Source organism: Parus major, chromosome 13 (genome assembly GCF_001522545.3).
Source record: "Parus major isolate Abel chromosome 13, Parus_major1.1, whole genome shotgun sequence".
NCBI classification, from domain to species: Eukaryota; Metazoa; Chordata; class Aves; order Passeriformes; family Paridae; genus Parus; species Parus major.
Genome location: NC_031782.1, coordinates 1,689,129 through 1,709,288, shown reverse-complemented (window position 1 = coordinate 1,709,288; position 20,160 = coordinate 1,689,129). Strand labels below are relative to the sequence as shown.

Sequence of the window (20,160 nt, the reverse complement as noted above, 5' to 3'; positions counted from 1 at the left end):
CCCTCCCTGCCAGCCGTGACCTTGGCATCCGCCGGCCCTGGGGACAGCCGCCGTGGGATGCGTTAGGCGGCGGATCGCACGGGAATATTCCTCCCGGCAGAAGGACAGCGGCAGCCTCCTCCCGCGGCAGGAAAAGCGGATTTAAAGAGCATCTTTGCCCCTTTGTTGGATGAGAAGGACGGGGAAGGAGCGGCAGGATGAGCACTAGCAGTGAGTACGGCGTCCTCTCGCCTGGGCTGTGGGAATGGGGCTGATACCGCACCGAGCTGGCTGGGAGGAATTGGAAAGAAAATGTCATAACAGCGCTGACAAGCCTGGTGGGATGGAATTTTGGGTTATTTTCCTGCCTGCCTTTTGCCTGCCTGCTTTCTGACAGGCTCTGGCTCGGCTGTGTGTGATGTGGGCTGAGCCGTGGTGCTTATCTCCACGGAGTACTTTTCTTGGCTTGGATTTCTGGGGTTTTGGAGGGCAGAGCATCGACTGAAATGTCGATACGCAACATGGTGAGAGGCAGCCAGGAGCGCTCTGACAGGCACAGCCTCACTTGCTGCTGCCTCTGCCTGGGAAGAAATGGAGGAGGAGAAGGGTGAGGAGAGACCCAGAAAGCTGAGCAAAGCACAGGTGCAATCCTGGAAAAAAAACCCCAAAAAAACCTTCTGCAGCTGGGGATGTGGGTGTTCCTATTGTGCGTGTGAGACAGGGACGGAGGCACTCATGCGCTGAGGATGAATTTCTAAAGAAGCAGAGCTCGGAAATGTGCTGCCTAAGATGAGAACTGGCACCAGGCTGCTCACTTTGGATTCTGTGCCCTTGCTGGAAAGTCTGGGAAGATTGATCGGGGTTGAGGAAGCCACAATCAATTTATTTTTCCTACCTGACGTGCCGTGTGACAGCTGTGCCCACCTTGCTGGCACGGCTCTGATCCCTTCCTGTAAAAGCAGCAAGTCCCTGGCAAAGGAGTTGATGCTGATGGCCACCTGAGGGGCTTCCTCCTGGGATAACCTCTCCAGGGAAGCCCCCCTGCCCCTCCCGTGGGTCCTGGAGCTGTGTGAGGAGCGGAGCCCTCCCCCAGGCACAAAACAGCAGAGCAGCAACTTCTCCATTGCATTGGCGTGCTGAGGTTTCTCAATCCGAGGGCTTGGGGTGGTTCCCGAGCAAAACACCGTGAAAAATGCCTTGGCACGCTGCGAGGCAACAGAACAGGTGATTCCAGCTCTGTTGGGCTGTGTCAGAGGCGAGGAAACTTTCCAGGTGCCCTGTGCCCAAGCCACACCTGGGACAGGAGCAAGGCCCCGTCCCGGGGGAGCAGGGCTGGCTCTGCCTAGGTGGGAAACAATAGGGACTGATTCTTTCCGAGCCTGCAGGATGCCTGATAACAAAGGGTCCTCCCTCTGCTCCTCTGGGGGAGCAGCTCAGGGCTGATGCAGAGAACTGCTGGGATCAGTGGCCACCGTGGTCAGGTGGGACTGCTAAGCTTCCTCTAAGCCAATTTTGCCAAATGCCTGTTGGTTCCTTTTGGGATTCCTTCCCAGCTCTTAATAGCCGGCTTGGCTGCTGCTGGAGATAAGGGCTGTTCATGGCCCTGGTGTGTTCCAAAGATCTGATTGTGCTGCAAAACTCCTTCAGCACGGCGAGGTGCCAGGGAGCCAAGCTGTGCTGCCTGTGCCCTGCCTCGTGGGGAGTCTGCTGGGCACAGCCAGGGCTCCCCTGGGAGCTGCTCCTCCTTCTGCCTTGGTGGCCCTGGGCATATCGCTCAGCAGCTGCCAGGGCTCTTGTTGAGCCCTCTGGGGGGCTTTGCAGTCTTTGCTTAAATTGCCATTACTCCATTTTAAGTAGCCCCGTGTTTTACTCAAGGCTTGGCAGCTCTATGACATCTCCCGGTCACTCACGGTGCTGGGGGTCGGTGATTTATGGCCACTCCGGGTCCCTCTGGATGTGCAGACCCTGCTGGGTGCTGGCTCTGCCCTGTTGGGCTCCCAGTTGTTTTCCCAGCAGCTGGAGCTCTCCGAGCAGGGCTTGGATGCCCAAATGCAGCTTCACTTGTGTTCCCAGCAATGGCTGTGTGAGCCAGGCCGGGCTGCGGGGCCATCTCTGCCGTCAGCACGTTCTGGGACTGGTGTGAACACTGCCAAAAGCTCTGGGCATCCCTCCCCAGCCTCAATTCCAGCTGCCCACAAGGCACAAAACCCCAAATCCTGGGAGCCTTGTGTCAGTGCCATCTCTGTTTCACCCCCTGTGATGCCACCTGGCACTGACCTAGCGTGGCTTTTTTACCCCTTAACGATGGCCAGCGGCTCAGAGTTTGGTGCCACTTGTCAGAGGCCTCCCAGCATGGGCAGATCTGTTGATTTGATTTTTTTGGCTACTTTTCCCCCCAGGACAAGGGCTGAAGAAGCCAGATTGTGCACAAATTTATGATGTCCAGGTGTGCTTGTGCCTGCAGGGCTAAAATTTTGGGGCTGGCAAAGCAAGGAGATGCACAGCTGAGGATAAAATGCCACCATCTGATCTGTGAATTCCCACCACTGCTCCCCATTTCTCTGGGCGTTTTGTTAACGCTCCTCTCCTGCCTGAAGCTGATGTGAGGCAGGAAACCTGTGGCTGTGGGCCACGGCTGGCCCCAAGCCACGCTGCTGAGCAAATCTGTGAGGCCTCCAGGAGCTCTGGGCAGGATTTGCTGGGTTTATCTCTGGAGATGCTCCGTGCACAGCGCCCTGGAGCCTCACCAGCACTGCTGAGGGGACAGGGGGATGCTTTTCCCTCTGGATTTGAAGACCCCATGTCCTCATCTGTCCCACAATGAAGGCAAAGCCAGATGAAAATTTTGTATTTGAGGTGAAGAGATAAAACAACTCGATGTTGGGCATAAACTCCTATCCTGAGGCTGCAGAGCAGCTCAGGTGGCCCTGAGGGTGGAAGGGTGGGAAGGTGGCCTCTGCTCCAGGGGTTCCAGGTGTGCAGTGAGGGTTTGGAGGGCACAGTGTTGGTGTTCACATTCGTTAGGCTATCACTGCCTCTCACTAATTGCTTACTAAATGAATCCCTACCTCAGCAAACAGGTCTGTGGTGCTGCTTGGTATTTCCATGGGAGCTGGAGCTTGTAGGACAAACCCTTAAAATCCCTTCCAAGCATCTCCCTCGGAATCTGGGCGGGGACTTTGAGGTGTCCGGCGCTGTGCTCGTGCTGAAAGGGTTAAAGCTGTCACTGCCCCGAGGATTTCAGCCTCTGAAATGAGTGGGAAGAATCCCTTCTGCTGCTTCGGAGGGAGCCAGCAGCTCTGGGTGCTGCAGGTGCACGGAGTGCTGGCTGAGTCACCCTGTGGGATTTACACATCATCCCTTTTGGCCCAGCTCCTCTGGGGTGGGAGAGGGGCTGCTGCCAGCCCAGGCACCGCTTCTGGCAGGAGCAAGGTGCCCCTGGCTGTGCTGGGTCCCACAAGGGACACCCCAGCTCCTGGGGAGGTGAAACCCTGGCGAGCTCCCTGCTCCAGCCGGGTTTGGCAGGATCTGGATCACTGTGGCACTGGGTGATCGGGGCTGGTTCACAAACCGGGCATCTCCCAGATTCCCTTCTGTCCCCAACACACACCTGGGAAAAAGGAGGCCAGAATCTGATGGCGAGTCAGCTCAGGGTGGGCTGAGCCGTTTCTCCCCATCCCTGGAGCAGCTGGGAGCCTGTTGGAGCACGGAGAGCTCCCGAAGAAGGTTTGGTATGCCAAGTGGAAAGTTTCATCCCTACCCCTGCCACCTCTCAAATTCCTGCTGAGAGGCACCCCCTACTCTGAGTAAGAGCTGTGAGGAGAGGCTGGACAGCGAAGCATTTGGGAAGGGAGGCTTCCTGACAGATCCTGATGAATGCAACATGTTTGCCTGGTTATTTTTGTCTTCCCTAAATCATGCTTGCTCTTAGATCGTGATCCTCTAAGCGTAATTACCCCCTAATCTCCAGGCACATGTGGTTACAAGGTGTTTACCAGCAAACTCCATTAAGGCCCTGTGTAATTAAAGAGGAATCCCGTGGTGCTGCCCATCGCTGGGAGCTCCAGCTCTGCTCCTCAGGCAGGTGATTCACCAGGTGTCCCCACCCTGTGGGGCAGGAGCTGGGAGGGTCCTGCAGGGAGTTCTCTCCAGCCTTCAGAAATGCAGGGAAGCCGGAGGAATCAGCCTGTCCATGTCAGGAGCAGGGTGTTTTCCAGAATTTGGGCACCATGGGGAGCTCCCAGACTCCCTGCCTACATTTTAGTCCTCTCAATACCCTGACTGACACACAACAAATCATTCCCTGTTTTCCTGGGAAGCCTAGCAGAGGAACAATCGCCCATTGCATTCACTTTGCTGCCAGAAAATTCCGATCCCGGGCAGCAGCTCTGTCCCTGGGCTGGTGGATGGGCTCTGTCCTCTCTCCAGGCTTCATCCAGGCTCTTTCAAACCCTCATTCCTGGCAGCTGGCCCTTGGAGAAGAGCAGGAACCACGGAAAGCGGCCCTGCAGGCCTTGGAGTGAGCTCTGTAAGGTCAATTGAAGCGATTGAATTCTTTCAAGGGCCTAGCGTGCTCTTCAGAAATAAAGAGCACATTTTCTAATCGTCAAGTGATGACTGCTTTAGCAGGATAACAGCATTTGGGACAGCAGCAGGCTGATGACAGGAGTCCATGTGCTGCTGTCTTTGCTGGCAGGGAGGGAAGAAAAACCCACCCAGACCCTGCGGTCCTGTCGTGATGGGGCCATCACGAAGCGTTCGGAACACCTCATCCGATATTTTTAGTTCTTAAATCCATCAGTGCCTGAGTTGTGAGCGCTGCAGCACCTCCAGAAAGCATCTGGGGGTGGAGTGGTCATGGCAAGAGCTGGGCTGAGGAATGATGGATGAAAAGGATGCAGGAATGGAGGGGAGGCTCAGGGATTTTGGCTGTGGGCAAGGCTGGCAGGGGGACTGGAAGCCTGGAGCAGGGAAGGTGGTGGTGCCTGTGGCCAGCCCCTCTGGAGCCAGGGGGCTCAGTGCATCCCTGGGGGAGCAGAACAGCTGGAATGCACTTCCCCACAGCCCCCAGGGGCACTCCTGGCTTTCAGGAAAGGCTGACTGAGGTTTTAGAGGCCCAAAGCCAGCTCTCCCAGGAGCAAACTCGGCTACACAGGTCCCGTTTATTTGCTGGTGGCTCAGGTATTTGATAGGCCTCTGTTTCTGTGTGCATTTTTCAGCTCAGGTGGAGTTTTCTGAATGCTTTATCAGTATCAGCCATAAGCCCTGGCCTGGGAATTGATGAGCTTTCTCCACTGCCTGGGGCTGAGAGCAGAAAGAAAAAGGAGCTGCTGCTGTGGTTTCCTCAGCCAGCCTGTCTGACCTTCCTTTCTTCTTACCCTTGCTGGCCTGGCAAGGTCTGCAGAGCCCAGAGGATCATTTGTTTTTCTGTTCATGGACATTTTACTCCACTTCCATTTTGAATCAGCTTCTTTCTGAGTCTTGGAAACGGCTCAGAACTGGGAAAGTCCTTGTGGGAAGGTTTCTCTGAGGAGCACAGCAGTGGAAGAGGGGAGCAGGTGTTTGAGCTTTGAAGCCATCCTGATGGCTTCTGGTTGTTCTTGGCAACAAGTGGCACATTCTGGAGAGCTGTGGGGCAGGAAAAGCTTTGCTGGTGCCAATGCCAGCCTCAAAAACCCTTCCTCAAGCCAGCCTGAGCCTGCTGCAGCCTGAGTTTGAGTTCCAGGCTTTGACCTGTCCTCAGAGCAGCGAGTTACGTGACTGTTTCCCAGAAATGCAGCCAGGCTGCAGGATCAGAAAAGCCAAATGTAGAGCAGGGCTCGGTGGGAGCTCCCAAATCCACGTGCCAGGCCCTGTGGAACAGCCCCCCTTAGAAACAGCTCGCTTGTGAAAGGCCCTGCCTGTCCTTCCCAACATCCCAGCTGTGCTGCCAGCCCTGGGGATCATGGAATTTTCATGGAATTACAGGATGGCCAGGTCTGGAAGGGACCTTAAAGTTCTTGTATCGTCCCCTGCCATGGGCAGGGACACCTTCCACAGGGCAGGGTGCTCCAAGCCCTGCCCAACCTAGCCTTGGACACTTCCAGGGATTGCTCTTGCTGGAGAATGGGAGCTATTTTTAAATCCTCTTGGGGACTGGGTGGGTCTGGTGGCTCAGAGTCACTTGCTGGGACATGTGGTGGGGATCTCCCAGTCCCAGCTGCTCCCAGCCTGGATTCCCAGTGCAGGCACAGAGGGTCCCAGCAGGGTGGATGGGCCAGGGTGGCTTTGCTTCACCCCTGGCTAAAGCCCTTTAAAGCTTGAGAGGAGGAGGGAGGAACAAAGCTGTGTGTGAAAACCACTCCTGGAGCACCTCCATGGCTCTGCATCCCCCAAAAGAAGGGGGTTCCTCACCCTGGGAGGGAAAAGAGAGGCTTCTGGGGTTGTGCAGTTCCTGTGGGGATCAGGAAGACTCTGGTCCCATCTGTCTGTCCAGGCTGTGCCTTTGGAGGCAGTTTTGGTGGAATTTCCCCCACCTTTTGACCATGAACCAAGAAGCAGAGCAGCTCTGAGGTGTGTGGGCACACAGGGACAACCATGGCCCTCCTCTCAGCAAGGAGGCCATCCTTCATCTGCTGGCAGCTGCTGAGGCATGAAGCTGGATGATCCCAGCTTGGAGCCTTTGATCAGGGAGCAAAACCATCCCTTCATCCACCCCCAGGTGTGACTTGAGAGCACTTGCACTGGTGTCCCACCATCTGGCCCAGCTGCCCCACCGGGAGAGGAGTGGGCTGCATCTGATCCTTCCCAGCCTGGATGAGCTGGCCAAGGAGAGCTGAGGGATTGAGTGTGGATGTTCTCCCCTCCCCTGCTTTTGAAAAGAAAAAATAAAATAAAAGGAAAGTCACTGCCTGTGTGGTGAGTTATGTGGTGATGACTCCTTCTGATGGGCTACATATAAAATCCCTTGCCTCCCTGAGGATGCTCCCCGTTGAAAGCTTTTATGGCATCTTAAAAATAGCCACAGAGGGGGAGAGAATGAGAAGATGGATAGGTAGGTGGATCCCTAATAAGGAGAGAAGAGGAAACAGCTCGAGAGGGAATGGAAAGACTTTGGTGAGCGGCATGTGAATGGTTGCTGAGGGAGGAGGTGGTGTGGCCGTGCAGAGCTGCGTGCCCAGCAGGAGCAGGAAACCCTATAAAAAGCCTGTCTGGGAGATCTGTGCCTTGCACGTGCTGGGGACAGGGCTGGGGTGAGCAGCAGCTCTGGCCGTGTCTCCCGCAGGCGCTCGCTGCATTCTACAAGTAGCTGTTAAAAATAATCCGTGACTCGGCCAGCTGCAGCTGCTGCTCCTGCGGGATTCCCAAACAGCTCATCCCTGCTCCTTCCCTGCCTCCAGGCTGGAGCTGAGGGATGAGGTGGATTTCCCTGAGGTGGCCTTTCCCAGCTGGGCTGTGCTCTGGGAAAGGCGCTGGGAGCTGCCTGGCGGTTTGGAATGGCCAGGGCTCGGATCTGGGGGTGCTGGAGCTGGGATGGGGCTCGGGGAGGGCCTGGCTGGAGGGCCCTGCAGGGGGACAGTGCTGCTCTGCCATGTGGCACTGCCAGCACAGGACCTGGGAGGTGGCTCCAGGCCTTTTGCTGTGCTTGTGGCAGCTCTCCCCATCTCTCAGGGGAAATTTTCCAGAGTGTCTCCAAGAAATGCTAATTGCTTTGGCTTCCCTTGGTGCAGCAGAGCCACTGGGCACAAAGTGCTCCTCATCAGCTGAGAGATCTGCCAGATCCTTCCTCTGGATCCCCTGGAGAGCTGGTGGAGTCTGCTGTGGCCACTGCTGATCCCCACGAGTCCTGTCTTGTCCTCAGGCTGGCCTGGACCTGTGGTCCCGATATCCAGTGGCACAAGGCCCTGTGACCTCTCTTTGGGGTGTGAAGCCCCCCAACCCCAGCCCCTGGCAGGCACAGTGTGGAGTCAGCTGCTCCCCTTGTGCAGCAGGAACCGTGGCTGGAGGGATCACAAGAGTTTCCCATCCTGGGAATGTGGCAGGAGCCATCAGCTCTGCTCTGTCTGTCCTCCCAAACCCCTGAGGTGCTGCTGTCCACCCCAGCTCTGCCCCTGGCAGGAAAAGCCCTGTGCAGGTGGCTCTGTTTGGTGCAGGCAGCTGGGAAACGCTGCTTGGCTTTGCCCCTGCTCCAACTGCAGGGAAAAAATGCTGCTCTCAAGGCTCTGTCACACCCGCCAGCCTGTCACATCCAGACCGTCTCCCTCTTGCTTTCTTGTCTTTTTTAGCTTTTTTTCCCTCCCTCAGCTAGACAGGAACCCAGGGAAGCAGAGGCTGTGGAGGGTTAGCAGTGCCCAGCTCCAGGGAATAGTGAAGCTGGAGAGATCCTGCCTGGTCCTTGTGGGTGGTTCTGAGTCAGCAGCACCAGCCTGGCTGGAGAGAGTCCATCCCCCTCCCCACCTGGAGTGCTGCATCCTGCTCTGGACTCCCAGCACAGGAAAGGCTGGCAGACTTGGGATTGTCCAGCCTGGAGAAGAGAAGCTTTGGGATCACCCAGTTGTGGCCTTCCAGTGCCTGAAGGGAGCTTGTAAGAAATGTGGAGAGAGACAATTTACAGGGGATGGAGTGACAGGAGTGGCTTCCCACTGACAGAGAGTGAGGTTAGATGGGATATTAGGATGAAATTGTTCCCTGTCAGGGTGGCAGGCCCTGGCACAGGTGCCCAGAGAAGCTGTGGCTGCCCCTGGATCCCTGGAAGTGTCCAAGGCCAGGTTGGACAGGGCTTGGAACAGCCTGGGATTGTTGTCCCTGCCATGGCTGGGGGTTGAAGGAGATGAGTTTTAAGGTCCCCCTTCCAACCCAAACCATTCCATGACTCTACCCCTGGTCCCTGCTCCCACCTTGCCTGCCCTTGGCTGGGACCATCCCACGGGTGTCCAGAAGGAGGGCTGGCCATGAGGGGACACTGCAGCTGGCCAAGAGGGGACACTGCAGCTGGCCAGGAGGGGACACTGCAGCTGGCCATGAGGGGACACGGCAGCTGGCCATGAGGGGACACTGCAGCTGGCCAAGAGGGGACACTGCAGCTGGCCAAGAGGGGACACTGCAGCTGGCCAGGAGGGGACACTGCAGCTGGCCAAGAGGGGATACCCACAGCAGCCCCAACCCTCTCTGCCTGCTTGGCTGGCCAGGTGGCAGCAAGGGTCCAGTTTGGGACACAGTTGTGTTCCCTGGCAGGCGGGTTTTGGCTCACTTAACCAAAAGCACAATAAAGCCATGCTCATTTTTCCCCCCGCTGAAAGGGGACTTGTTCCCTGGAAAGTGCCAGCCCCGCCGAGCCCATTGATTGCCTGTTAATTGTCGCTAATGAGGAGCTGGGCGAAGTGGCATCCCGAGGCTCTTGGGGACAGACTGTCGCTTCGGCTTGGGAGGGACATCTCAGCGGGGAAGGCAGCCGTGACCTCGGTGTGGGTGAGCTGAGCTGCATGAATGGGTTTGTTAACGAGGAATGCTCCAATTCCTGTGCCCGCAGCACTGAGGGCAGCGCCGAGGGTTAAGAGGATCTCTGGTGCTTTCCTGTACACAGATGGATTTATTTACACAGGGAGAGGTGGGATGGACAGGGCTAAACCCACCCTGCCCAGGTGTGCTGATGCCTTCACTTTGAGCTGTGTTATTTTCCAGCCTCTGCACTGGTGCAGAACTCTGAACTCCACACAAAGTGTCAGCAGGGTCTCCTCACAGCTCAGGCACACACAACAATCCTTCTCCAGCCCCACAGCCAAGGACACCGCTGCAGCTCCAGGCCCAAAAAGTGCAACCAGCAGCGAATTGAGGAGAGCAAGCTGGGAGGATGGGACTGCATCACCTGCAGCTGGAATTGCACAATTCACCCCAAGGTGGAAATGGACCAGAACTGATCCAAGAGTGAAACTCCTGAGCCAGGGCCCATCCTGGGTGCAGCCAGGGCCGGGCTCTTGCAGTGCCCAAGGTGCATCCTTGGAAGGGCTTTTAATAAATCCCTGCTTTATTCCTTTAACCCTGTCCAGCCCCTGCTCCAGGAGCCTCTCCAGGCCTCGGTAGAACTCAATCCCTGTGGGCCATGAGCAGCAGGACGCGCTGCCAGCCCGCCAGTCCAAGGCTGATTGTTCCCCAGCCCTGATGAAAGGCACCAAAGGCTTTTAGCAGGAGCCAGCCCTGTCTGCCTGCCCGGAGCTCCCCCTCCTTTGGATTCTGAACACTGGAGCCAAGGAGAGCACGAGTGTGGGAAGGAGGAGGGGAAGGAATTCCATCTGTGCCCAGGGGAGTTCATTGTGCCAGCCCCAGCCAGGTGTGGATCCATCCATCCATCCATCCATCCATCCATCCATCCATCCATCCATCCATCCATCCATCCATCCATCCAGCCCCTGAGCTGCCTCAGGGCTCCTCTGGGGTCTCTGGCAGTGTCCCCTCCTGCACCACAGTGGGACATTCACACTGGCAGGGGGACAGGCCATGTCCTGGAGGGATCCTCTGCTGGGACAGTGGAAGCAGACAGAAAATGTCTCAGTGGTGCACTCAGAGGCTGCCTCTGCTGAAGGTCATCCCAAGGGGAGCAGCCTCGAGGCAGCTCCATCTTCCACCTCAGCTCTTTTCCCTCCCCATGGCTCCCTCCTGCCCCAGCCTTTGCTCTTTTTTCTTTGCCTTCCTGCTTTTTATTTTCCTTCCACCCCACCTTCCTTTTCTCTTCTCTACTCCTGTTTCTCTCCTGGCAGCTTTGTTCTCCTGGCTGTGTACTGGGGTTGCCATGGTGACTGCCAGAGCATCTCTGCATCCCACAGCAGTGGTCCTGTGCCTGCCCTGGCCATGGTGAGAGGCAGGGCACCCTCCTGCCCCTCCCAGGGGGCATCTGCCACCTCCTCCCAGGGATGGAATTCCCTGGGGACATCCCTGTGGCACATCCTGACATCTGGGGAGAGGAGGGGACAGCGCTGAGCCCTCAGCAGCTCAGGATAGCGCTGGGGTGCAGAGCTGGATACATGGCACGGCTTTATTGCTGCCAGAAACATGCCAATAAAACCTTCAATAAATATTTTTTTAATGAGCAAACACTGGTTGAGGAGAGCTGAGGAGCTGCTGCAGCACCAGGAGTCCCTGTGGGTGTGGAGACAGAGCTGCTTGTGGCCTTCTGGTGGCGATTTGCAGATGACAAGATCTCCTTGCAGTGTGTGTCAGAATCACTGGGCCCCTTTCAGGAGATAATTAGGATGACGTGTTATTAGCTGATTACTGGGGAAACATACATTTACCGAGGATTTATTCTGCAACCAGCATTAATCTCCTGTATAGCTGCTAAACCTCCATAAATAATCTGATTTTGATAATCAATTGCTATTGCAAGTTCCCCTATAAATCTCAATTAAATGCACATTTAACTCACATCAAGTTGCCAAATTTGCTTGTGCATGTGTGTCCTGCTGCCTGCCTGGGGCAGATGTCTGGGCATGTGCAAGCTCAAGTCTGTGTTTCAGAGAGAAGCTTGCCAAGGCAGGGCAGCCTCAGGAGCAGCTCTGCTCCTCTCCTGGGGTCCCACATGGAGAACCCAGCACATCCCAGCTTCCCTCTGCTGCTCCCACATTCCTGGGCCTGGCTCTGCCCAGCTTGGAGTGAGGGCACAGGAGGAGACTGTGCCCCTGGAGCAGCCCAGGCAGGGCAGACTAAACTGCCAAAGTCCATGTGGGGGCTTTCAGCAGCACTTGCCTGGGGTGGAAACTGAGATTGCCTTGGGTTTGGTGGAGTCCTGGCCACCCTTGGGCCACTGTGGTGGCTTTTGCAGCCTTAGTGCAGGCGGAGGACTCAGAGGGTGGGGACATCCTGCAGGGAGGAGGTGACCAGCAGGACAAGGTGGAAGGGGATTCCAGCCATGAACTGGGCTCTGTTCACTGTTGGGGCCACACTGATTTATTTTATCTCCTTGTTTTTGCAGCAGGCACACCTCAGGGAGGGCAGGGAGAGCTGGGTGGTTGTGGCAGGGCTCTGGGGACACATTCCGTGCTGGGACCATGGCAAACCTCCTGCTGCCTTTCAGGGTGTGGGGTTTTGGCCTCACCTGGGCTGCTGGACCCCACAGGTGAGGGAGCTTTTGGATGTTTCTAGAATGTAGGCCCCATCCCTGCTGTCTCAGGAGTGTCAGTTTGGGCTGTGATGATCCAGGTGCTGGGACTGCACTGGGGGAGCCATAAAAGAAATGATGAAGCTGTTCAAAGTGCTGGGAAGACGTCTGAGAGCTTGTCCTGAGCCTGGCTGGAGCCCAGCCTGCTGCTGCTGGTGTGGGAAATACACACACACAGATGGCAGGGAGAGCCAAAACCACGGCCTTTTCATGGGGACAGCATTGTCCCCGGCCAGCTGCAGCCACACCAGGCAGCAGCTGGACATTGGTGGCTTTGGGAGGAGACCAGGAGCTGTCAGGGCCCAGCCCGGGGTGGATCAGCCTCTCCTGGGGCAGCAGGATGGAGCCTGTGGAGGATGCCAGGCCCAGCCCTGTGTGCTGGTGACAGGCAGACCTGGCAGGTGCCACCAGCCCCAGGCTGGCTCCCAGGGCTGGTCTGTGACCACTCCAGCCTGCTCTGGCACATTTCCTGCCAATCCCTGCCTTTCCCTGCCTTTCCCTGCCTCTGAAGCCAGCTTCCAGCTGTGCCAGGTGAGGCGGTGCCTCAGAGAGGCCTCGGGTGCTGTTTGTCACCAGCCTGGCACCGCTTTGCCCAGGGTCCCCTTCTGCTGGCCCTGGCAGTGCCCAGGGGCTGTGTGGGCTCCCCAGAGCTCTGTCCCGTGGGGTTTTAGCCCAGCATGAAGGATGGGGTCGGAAAGATGGAATCAGGGTCGGAAATGTGAGGTTTTCCAGCACTACCCCAAGGATCCTGTGGGTCAGAGAGCCTGTCCTGAGGCCTTGTGCTGTCCTGCACTGCTCGTGGTGCCTGGAACACCACAGGAGGAGTGCCCATCCCTGGAGGTGTCCCAGGAAGGGCTGGAGGTGACACTCGGTGCTCTGGGCTGGGGATAGGCTGGGCTCGATGGCCTCAGAGATCTTTTCCAACCCAAGCTGTGTGGCCATGGGGCTGTCCCTGGCATGTCCCTGTCCCCCCACCTGCTGCATCCACCTCTGCCACCCACATGCAAGGCCAGCTGTCTCAAATGAACTCCCTGGGGAGCGGGGACAATCTTTTCAGGGCCACTTAAAGGCTCCATTTGCAGCCTTTAACAGCATTAGAGAGGGGGGATCACAGTAGATTAAGAAGCAGTAAACACCCTCCGTGCAGGGCCCCTGGAGGCTCTGCTCAGCTCCCCTCTGAGGGCTTTGCACCGTTTTTGGGGGATGCTCTGTGTTAGGGGACTGCAGGAGTGGATTTCATCTCTCCCAACCCCATCATTTGCAGAGAGTTGGGTTCAGGAGGGCTCCAGGAGGACGTGGCAGTGCCCTCCTTGCTGCAGCCACAGATCTGAAAGAACTCCCAGTTGTTTCAGAAAGCACCTTCCCAGGCTGTAAGAGCGCTTGGAGGAATTTGGAGCCAGCCAGAGAAGTTCCTGCTGGAGTTTTGCCCCCAGCCCTGAGCTGTAATTCATCCCCTGGAATGGGCCTGGCTGGGGGCTGCTGCTCTCGTGCTGGTGGCATTGAGAGGGCTCTGTAACAAATATCCCTGCCCTGCAGCCTATTTCTGGGGACATTGTCCCCTCGGTGACGCCAGGGCTTGCTTTGCCAGCTGTCACCCCCAGCCCAAATTCCCATTTTGTTGCATTAATATCCATACAGTGCCTCTGGATGGGGATTCGATTTCAGCTGGCTCCCCGGAGTAGAAAGAGTTAAAAATAGCAAATCCAACACCCCTCATTCCCTGGCTGTGACGCAGTCTCCCAGGTTGGACTTACAATACCAACAGGAATAGGGTTTAAAATAAAACAAGGGAGTGCTCTGCGCTCTGCAGAATGGGAGAAAGCGGCTCCAGCCTGGAGAAAAGACGTGGAGGAGCCTCAGGGTTTATAAAACAGGCAAGAGTTTGTCTCCCTCACAGTGCCTGTGGCCAGATAAATGATGCTGCAGGCTCAGAGTGATTCGTGGGGAATTCAGGAGGTTCTCAGCCCCCCAGGGAATCAACAGGAGAAACCAGGCAGGAATTGAGCTCAGTGCACTCTGCCGCGGCCAAGGCTCAGCTGGACACCAAGCCCGGCCAGCAGGGCAGGGATGTGCTGGATCCAGGCTCCTTGGAAGCAGGCAGGGACAGAGCAGGAGGATCCTCTCCCAAAAGCGCTCCCAGACTCTGGAAGCAACAGTCTGCTGCAAGGTGGCGAGGTGCCAACCTGGCTCTGCCTCATCCGACGGGGCTGCTTCCCTGATCTGGCAGAGAAAATCCTAAATCCCCACGTTTCTCCCTCTCAGACGCTGCCCTAGTTTAAAAATGTCAGCTCCTGGCTTTTCTTTTGTAATATTTTAAATATAGCAGCCTTTATGTCTCTGATGGATGCACCATATGTTTGGGAAACGGCACCGAAATCCACCGGGCTGGTGGGTGGAGGTTAAAGGGAAAAAGCATTTCCATACGGGAAGCTGCAAACACAAAACACAGCAGCAGCAAACAGCAAATCCCTCCTGCAGCAGCCAGGAATAAGCTCCTTTCTGTCCTGCCTGTCTCCGGCTGTTCATGTGAGCAGCGAGCCTGAATGTTTCCATTGTGTCACCTCCTGTCCCGGCCACCCTGGCACTGCCTCCACGGCGCCCAGCAGGAGATGCCACCATCTGACAGCTCCTTTGCCCTTTCTCTTCCTCAGAGAACCCCTTTGCTGCTTTCTCTTTGGGGTTTTTTAGGGGGTTTTTCAGCTGGGATGGGTCCCTTGTGCTCCAGCTCGCCCAGGCTGCCCCAGCCTGGCTGGGGGTGCTGGTGGGTGGGTTTTGGCAAGCAGGGGACAGTCCCCCCGGGCTCCCTGCACTCCCACACAGCCAGGACTGTCTCCCAGCACTAAACACAGCCTCTGTTCAGCAGGAAATCTGGCCTCAGCAAAATGATGAGCTCAGGCTTTTCAGCTTTTGGCCTGGACCTCGAGTTTAGATTCTTCTACTCCAGATATCCCTCAACTTTAGGACCCGAGCGTAGCCCCTTGCATGGAGCCCCCAAAACCTGTCCAGCCCAGCTGGAGCTGCAAATAGCATCCTGTGGGCTGGGGCTGGCTCCAAGCCTCACTCAAGGCCACCCCTCCTGCTCTGCCTGGGTGAGCTGGCTGGGGCTCCTCGCACTTGTCAGGCCTCAGGAACCAAATCCAGGGGAGGAGATGGATTTTGTCCAGTGTCTGTCTGCCAAGGGGGCTGTGCCCCTTGAGACCACCCTGCCAGGGCAGCAGGAGGGAGGCTGGTGTGACCCAGAGCTCCTGCAGGCAGTGGCAGCTCAGGTTTGGCCCCACACTTTTATGGTGGGATGCAGTAAGGATGTCACAGAATCCCTGAACGGGTTGGGTTGGAAGGGACATTAAAAATCATCTTGTTCCACCCCCTGCCATGCACAGGGACACCTTCCCCTATCCCAGGCTGCTCCAAGTCCCAGCCTGGCCATGGGATGAGCACAGTGCAGGAGGGGATGTGGGGATACCTTTCAGATGTTGTTGTTCTGCAGCACAGGAGATTTGGGGCTCAGACTGTGTCTCCTGTGTGTGGCAGGTCCAGCAGGGCACAGGGAAGCTGCTCCCAATCCTTGGCCAGACACTGGCTGTGGTGTGGTGTCCTCCAGCCTGTGGTCTCAGCTGGTCCTGCTGCCCCTGGGACCCACAGAGGGCCACCAAGCACAGCCATGTGTTACTGTGGGATCTGTGCTCACCCAGATCCCTGTCCTGGGGTGCTGTGTCCCTCTTCCCAGCCCAGCCCCACTTTAGTGCCTGGGCACATCATCCCCCTGACACCCCCTCACTCCTGCCCTGTCTGTCTGCATCCACAACAGCTCAGGCCAGGGTTTTTAAACTGTACCAGATGTGAGGAGGAAATCCCATCTCCAGCCTCTCAGCAGGGCTCCCTCCTCAGCTGCCTCCAGTGAACCTTCCTGCAGCCCAAACTGCCGATCTCAGGGTGTGCTGCACATCTGCTGGGGCTGCAGGAGCTGCTGGAGCCGCAGCAAACACCTGCAGCAGGCAGGGAACGTGCGGGAGGTGAGGCCAGGAAGGCGTTTGTGGCTCCTGCCATGCTCCTGGCCACGCTTTGTGTGTGAAATGCTTGGGTTTGTGCCACACCTGGTGTCACCTGTCCCCACCAGGGCAGCTCCCCCCATCACTGCCCTGCTCCCTGAGCCTGACCTGTGTCAGAGCACGGCTTCAGCTCAAGTCCTCACAGAGATTTCAAAGGAGGGGTTTGCAGAGCTGTGGGGTCCATGCTCCTGCCTGGGAAAGGGACAGAGGGGGCTGCTCACAGCTCTTCTGGGGTCCCACCCCAGCACAGGAGCTGCCACCAGCCCTGTGGCACCTGGGGACAGCTGTGCTGTCCCCTCTGTTGGGCACAGCTCCTGCTCCGGGCTCACCACAGCTCCTGCGCTGGGCAGCCGTGCATTTCAGTAATTATTAATTAAAATGCAATCCATCCTTTCTCATCCTCTCCCCAAGACACCAAGAACTGCTAAGATATTGTCAGGGATAATAGGGAGGGGAATTAAGCAGTTCCTGGGAAGTCTGAGTGGAGCCTTTTGGAGATTTATCGCTGTTCCTGTCGGGCCCTGCATCTCCAGCCCCACACTCTGGAAATACCAGGCCTGCTGGGAATGCAGGGGGAATTTCCCCATGGAAGGGGAGCTCAGGCCTTGGAAGGGGCTGCCCAGGGAGGTTTGGGGTGCCCATCCTGGGAGGTACCCAAGGAAGGGCTGGAGGTGGCACTCAGTGCTCTGGGCTGGGGACAGGGTGGGGATGGGGCACAGCCTGGACTTGATGGACTGGGAGGGCTTTTCCAACTGAAATAACTCTGGAATTCTGTGGAGAATCCTTGTGAAGAGCAGTTCCTGGTGCAAACACGGTGTTGGGAGCAGAGCTGAGCAGCAGCCAGGAGTATTTTTTCCCAAATCCCAGTTCTATCCCAGATGAGGGACCTGGCATGGGCAGACAGGCAGCAGCCTCTTGTGGGGGTCCCAGTCACTCCCAGTTTGGGGGGTCTCAGTCACTCCCAATTTTTGGGGTCTCAGTTTCTCCCAGTTTGGGGCTCCCAGTCACTCCCAGTTTGGGGCTGTGGAGCCCAGAGCTCTGCTGGGAGGGGCTCCCATGGTGTCTGCAGAGAGACAAATGTGTGAAAGCAGGAGCCCTGGCTGCAGCTGCAGTTCCAGGGGATCCTGTTGCCATGACAAGCTGTACAAGTGTTAACCAGGAAAAAGCTGATCCAGCTGGGGATGGGAGGAAGCCTCGTGCAGGGTACAGGGATCCCTTGGGAATTGTACACTGGAATTTCCAGTCATCCAGGGTCTCCTCCCCTGCTCCAGCCCCTTCCCGAGCTCTGTGACCCCCAAATTGCCACACCTGGAATTGTCCCCTCATCCTCCTCCAGTCCCCACACAGCCACCCTGGCAGGGTCCTTCCAGGACAGAGAAGGTGTCAGTTCTCCCAGACAGCGACAGGATGAGACAGGCTGTTCCAGGTTGGACAACAGCAGGAATTTCTCCATGGAGAGGGTGCTCAGGCCTTGGAATGCTCAGGGAATGCTGAAGGGGATGCTCAGCCTCCTCTCTTGCCTGGGGGTGCCATTGCAGCCCTGTGTGTGAGGATGGCCCAGGAGGTTCTGTGGTGCTCCCTGGCCGCTGCCAGGGTGGGATCCAGTGGAATTCTCGGGATACAGCATGTTCCCTGGCTCTGCACGGCCCAGGGCGTAGCTGTCAGCCTGGGCAAGCTCAGGAGCTCTGTTGTGCCTTTCTGTTGTCTGCACTCAGCTCATCAGATCTCCCACCAGAGAGATTTAGGAAAAAAACTTTTTCCTCTTTTTCTTGGGAACCTGGGAAAATCCCAGCAGCAGTCGGTGTTTCCAGCAAACCAGGCTGATCCCAGATCCCTCATTAGGACACCCCAGGCTGCTGCTGGGATGGGGCTGGGGGTGAAAGCTGCTGAGCCCCTGAGGGGTTTTTGGGTTTCCCTGGCACATTCCAGCTCTGCCTGTGTGGGAAGTAAACATCCTGCAGGCAGGCACGGGCAGCTGCCCCCGGCCAGGTCAGCAAGGGAAGACAATCACAGCTTCCTCCACACTCATTTTGGAGAATAATTTCCACAAACGCAGCCAGAAGCAAATTCAGCTGTGCAGGCAGGGCTCTGGCTTTTTTTCCCTTATTTTTCTTTTGTTTTTTTGGTTGTTGTTTTGGGGGGTTTGGGGCTTGTGGTTTTTTTGTTTTGTTTTCCTTCCATCCTCTTGATTTTTCTCCTTATCTCCTTCCATCCTTTGTCTCCTCTGGGTGTTTTTTACCTCCCTCCTCTCTCTTTTTGCAGTGTGTCCCCATGTGACCCAGCTGCCACCCTGGCACCATGTCCTGCCGTGCCCTCGTGGTGCTTTTGGCACCTCATGGGGCACCTGTGACATCCAGCCACCCTCACTGCTGAAGGGTGTTCCCTCCCTGGTGCCACCCCCAGCTCCGTGCCCTCTGCCACGGAGGCATGTGCCACTGCAGCCCCCTGGTGCCATCCCCACGGCACCCACGGCTCGGCTGTGCCCTGTGTCCCACGCAGGGAGTGGCAGCAAGGGGACAGTGTGAGGCAGGTGGGGGCAGTAATTGGTCCTGATCTAATTAGGGATGCCCAGGGCTGGATTAGGAGCTGTGGCACTGGAGGGGTTTGAGCTGTAAGGCACAGATGGGAGGCAGGAGAGGCTGGCATGGACTGGAGGGGGTGCAGAATCCCACCTGGAATACACTCTGAGCTGAGTGGCAGCTTTGGGAACAGCCCAGTGCCTGCTCTGGGTGAACTGTGCCCACTGTCCCACACTGCCAGTGCCTGTCCCAGCCCAGCCCTCATGGATTCAGTGCAGACACCCCACAGCAGATCCCTGGTACCTGTCCCCAGCCCTTCAGGAGCCCTCGGCCTGCCTCAGGTTAAAAATGTAAATATTAAATAAGGAACCACGTGATGCTTCTGGATTTTACTGAGGGGAAGGATCAGGAGAGAAAATCTTTTGTCCAAAGGTAAATCTGGCATTTTCTCCTTGATGGAAATGGATTTTATCTGCAGGAGCTCCGTGGGAAGCAATGACCTGAGCACTGAGATGGCCGTGCAGAGGTCAGATTCACCAGCAGAGCTGAGCATCCCAACTGCTGGTCCTGCCCTTTATTTTGGGGGTGATTTGGCTGATCCTTTAGCTGGATCCCCACCTCACCAGTGGCACCCCCAGTGTCCCCTCCTCAGCAGGGACCTGGGGTGGGCTCAATGGGCTCCAAGATCTTTTCCAGCCTCGTTAGTTCTGACTCCATGTCTGGATCAGGCACATTCCCCATGCTGGGGTCAGGGCAGCCCCACAGGCTGAGGCTCTCCTGTGCCTGCTGAAGGACCAGCATCATCTGGCTCCCAGCCCATCCTCCCCTTCCTTCCCAAGGCGTTTTCACGGCTGCAGCCAAGCCCTGGCCGCTGCAGGACAGCAGGCAGGAGCCTTTGGCCCCGCTGCTGATGAGAAACCCATATCCCGTGGCCCTGGAGTTCCCACCCTTCCTCCCCGGCCACCCCTGGGACACAGCCTGGAGGGGAAATCCTCCCCCTCACCCTCACCACCCCTTGGAGCCAGCCAGGTCACCCTGGATCCCTGCTGCAGTGGGCTTTGGGGTGCAGGCTCCTGGAGAGCCCCCTCCTTGTCCCCATATCCCAGCAGAGGTTTCCTTCACCTCGCTCTGTGCCCCCAGCCCAGCCCTGTCCCATCCCAGCCTCTCCCTCAGCCTCCAGTGCTTCCAGCAGAATTCCTTCCTGGCCACTCACTGCCTCAGCCTTCAGCCTCAAGGCTGGGCTTCCTCTTCCCGAGCCCCCGAGCTGGGATTCAGCCCTTCCTGGGCTCTGCCAGCTGTGCCCACCGGGAATGCCCAGCAGGAATTCCCAGCTCTCCTCCCTCCCCACTGCAGCTGCATCCCACCCCAGCCAGGGTTCTGAGGATTTCCAGCCTCAGGGACCCTGCAGGGGAAGGGGCGGGGAACTGCTGGCAGCCAGGCAGAGGTGGGAAGCAGTGGGAAGTGGTGGGAAGCGGTGGGAAGC

The 20,160-nt window shown here is 57.2% G+C and overlaps 1 protein-coding gene across 7 annotated transcripts in view; it reads left to right on the top strand.

Moving 5' to 3' along the window:
* The first annotated feature begins 6 nt into the window (after positions 1–6).
* The window catches only part of ABLIM3 (actin binding LIM protein family member 3), a 42,690-nt gene continuing 22,536 nt past the window's right edge, over positions 7–20,160 (top strand). For all 7 annotated transcript variants that reach the window (XM_015642210.1, XM_015642216.1, XM_015642215.1 and 4 more), the window contains exon 1: positions 7–210. In XM_015642210.1, the coding sequence (XP_015497696.1) occupies positions 198–210 (13 nt within the window). In that variant the 5' untranslated portion in view covers positions 7–197. The remainder of the gene's footprint in view (positions 211–20,160) is intronic.